Genomic DNA, 2694 nt, shown 5'->3' with positions numbered 1-2694 from the left:
TAATTAGAAAAGAACATATATTAAGCATTCTAGCAATAAAAAAAGGTCGTGACTTTTAAATTTAATATTTCGGTTCCTTTTTAAAATATTTGAGTAATTACTAATTGACTTTTGAGAATTTGGGCATTATATTGAGGACTTATTTAACAAATTTTGTTTTAATTTGAACAGGTTTTCTAGGCTTAAGCCCAACACGCCCCAACAAAAAAAACTCGCCCCAAACACCCAGACGTACGCCCCGAATTGCTGGGCGTACGCCTTTTGAGACTTTTGCCTCGAACCATTGCCCCAGGACATTTTTGATACGCCCCACCCCGAGACTTGTCCCGAAAACGCCTTTTCAAACACTGGTTTCAACTAGCAATTAAGTGTTGTGGAGGAGAAGAGGATAATATTGTTACGAGTTTTAGAGGATAATATTGTTACGAGTTTTAACAATTGTCGAATATATATGATTACTCAATATGGGTAAATCTTGAAATTTTTAGTAATTTCATTAGTACTACATACCATAAAAAACTAAAAATGAGCCAAGCGTGACAACTAATAAAGGCAAGCCTCTCCGAACGCAGACTTGCATCATCTCTTGTATTTTAGTTAGGGTCCTGAAAAACTACGTATGTAAAATTAATATAATATGTCTTGTAATTGATTTTTTTTATCGAATCAAATCTTTATTAGCAAATCAAATAAAGGTCACTTCTCTTTTCAGCTATTTAATTTGCATAGTGCAGGTTGGATTACTATGATTCACGAGCCTGTTTCGCCTTCCTCGCCTACCCTTTTTAAAAAGGTTTTTAAGTATTAATTATGATGAGTCTATTTTATTAGCAGAGCAATTAGATAATGTTGGCATTAACATTAATTTTGTAGTATAATAGTACAACATTGAAGGTCAATTAAATCAGGCACTTTTTTTCTTTCTGTGTTTGTTCTTCAGAATTTGGTAATTTTGGTAACCACTAATTTAATCACCTTGAACAACGATAAGGTAAATTTCTATTTTAAGATCTAACTTTTGCCCGAATATATTTCCTAATTATATGATTGAATTTGAATTAGGAAACAACAGCTAGTCAGATTCCTTGAAGTGTTGGAAAAAGATTGAATTCGTTAGGTCCCAAAATTCCACAAATGAACTTTTGCTGCGGAAATGGATCACTTTTTCTAGTACAGAGAGAATGATTCAGATAGAAAGAATATACAAAAAAGTGAACCCAAAAATAAAAAACATCCCGTTCTATTTACAAAACAACTCGGATGTCTCTTTTACGGGGATTACAAATCGATACTCCTCATAAATGGATGTTGCAACAATTGGTGAGCGCTCCATCTCTTACTAGACTCTTTTTGCAAACAACACTTGATAAAATCCTTAAAACTTTCCGTTGCTCCTTCAGGCAAACTAGGCGGCTCACCAAAGCATATAGCGCACATTAGTGTAGCCCAGTCGGGTCGTTGACCCGGTGGCAAAAACGGAAAGTGACCCATGTAAAGTTCCATTAAAGTTAACCCTAAACTCCAAATATCAGCTGCATAACCATTGTAATTAACTCCATAAGTATCTGGATCAAACCTTTCTGGACTCATATAAGCACAAGTTCCAACATACGAATTACAAGGATCCAAAGTCCTACACATGATTTTACTCACTCCAAAATCTGCTATTTTCACTTCCATTTCACGATTTACTAGAAGATTTGCAGGTTTTAAATCTCTGTGTATGATTTTGTGGTTGTGCAAGTAGTCTAGACCACCAAGTACTTGCTTAGCGATTTTCGCTAAACATTCTTCTGTAAAAGCTGTTTGTGATTTAAGAAGATTTTCAAGTGTGCCAGCGTTCATATACTCCATAAGTATACCGATATCTCCACCTGGCATATCGATGACACCGTGGCACTTGATGACGTAAGGTGAATCCGTCCGTCGAAGTATTGAGATTTCACGGAGGATTTGACGTCGAATTTCCGGGTCACTATCACCATGAACGACTTTGAGAGCGTAGATAACGGAAGTCCGTTTGTGACGGACTTTGTAGACAGTTCCACCGTTACCGTGACCGAGAACCTTAAGTTTTTCGAGGTCGGAAATTGAGATTGTTGTAGTGGTGGCGGCGGTGGTGTTGACGGCGGAGTTAACGGTGGAGGTGGTGGTGGGAGGGAGGGGTAAGGGGAAACGAGGATGGCGTTCGGAGGGTTCCGGTAAAGGAAGACGGAGATTAAGTTGACGGCGATCACGAACTAAAGCCATGTTTGGATTTTTTTTTTTTTAGAAGGGAAATGGAGTGTTACTAGAAGGAGAAGGGGAATGGGTTATATAAGTGGGAAAAGAAAGCACGTGGGAATTGTGGGGTAGACTTTAGCCACCCCACCATGTTAGGAAGGTGAGAGGATATGGTATAGTAGATGAGATTTCATAAATCTTTACGTTAAAAGAGTTACTTTTTCACGATTTTCTTCTTTTTAAAATAAGAAAAGTGGTGAACTGAGCTGGAATATTAATCTCTCTACATGTGATCTAATTAAATACTTGGGACGAAACAATCTAAAACAAGAGGTTAATTAGTTTGGTGAACAATGAAGTTTAACTGCTCATCGAAGTGATTAATCCAGGGGCGGATTTAAAGAGGGCTAAGGGTGTTCGTAAAGAGGGCTAAGGGTGTTCACCCGAACACCCTCGGTAAAAAATTACAGT

At 37.6% G+C, this 2694-nt stretch overlaps 1 protein-coding gene across 1 annotated transcript; it reads right to left on the bottom strand.

The window, feature by feature from the left end:
* Nucleotides 1-1091: 1091 nt before the first annotated feature.
* LOC132632339 (mitogen-activated protein kinase kinase 9) lies at nucleotides 1092-2300 on the bottom strand. The gene has a single exon (XM_060348235.1). The coding sequence runs from the start codon at nucleotides 2248-2250 to the stop codon at nucleotides 1279-1281; it is 972 nt and encodes a 323-aa protein (XP_060204218.1). The 5' UTR covers nucleotides 2251-2300; the 3' UTR covers nucleotides 1092-1278.
* Nucleotides 2301-2694: the final 394 nt, after the last annotated feature.

The sequence above is a fragment of the Lycium barbarum genome, chromosome 3, assembly GCF_019175385.1.
Source record: "Lycium barbarum isolate Lr01 chromosome 3, ASM1917538v2, whole genome shotgun sequence".
NCBI classification, from domain to species: domain Eukaryota; kingdom Viridiplantae; phylum Streptophyta; class Magnoliopsida; order Solanales; family Solanaceae; genus Lycium; species Lycium barbarum.
Note: the sequence above shows the minus strand (reverse complement) of the source record. Positions and strands in the feature narration are given on the sequence as shown.

Coding starts and splice junctions, on each gene's coding strand:
- LOC132632339 (XM_060348235.1), bottom strand. CDS start 2,250: ATGGCTTTAGTTCGTGATCGCCGTCAACTTAATCTCCGTCTTCCTTTA.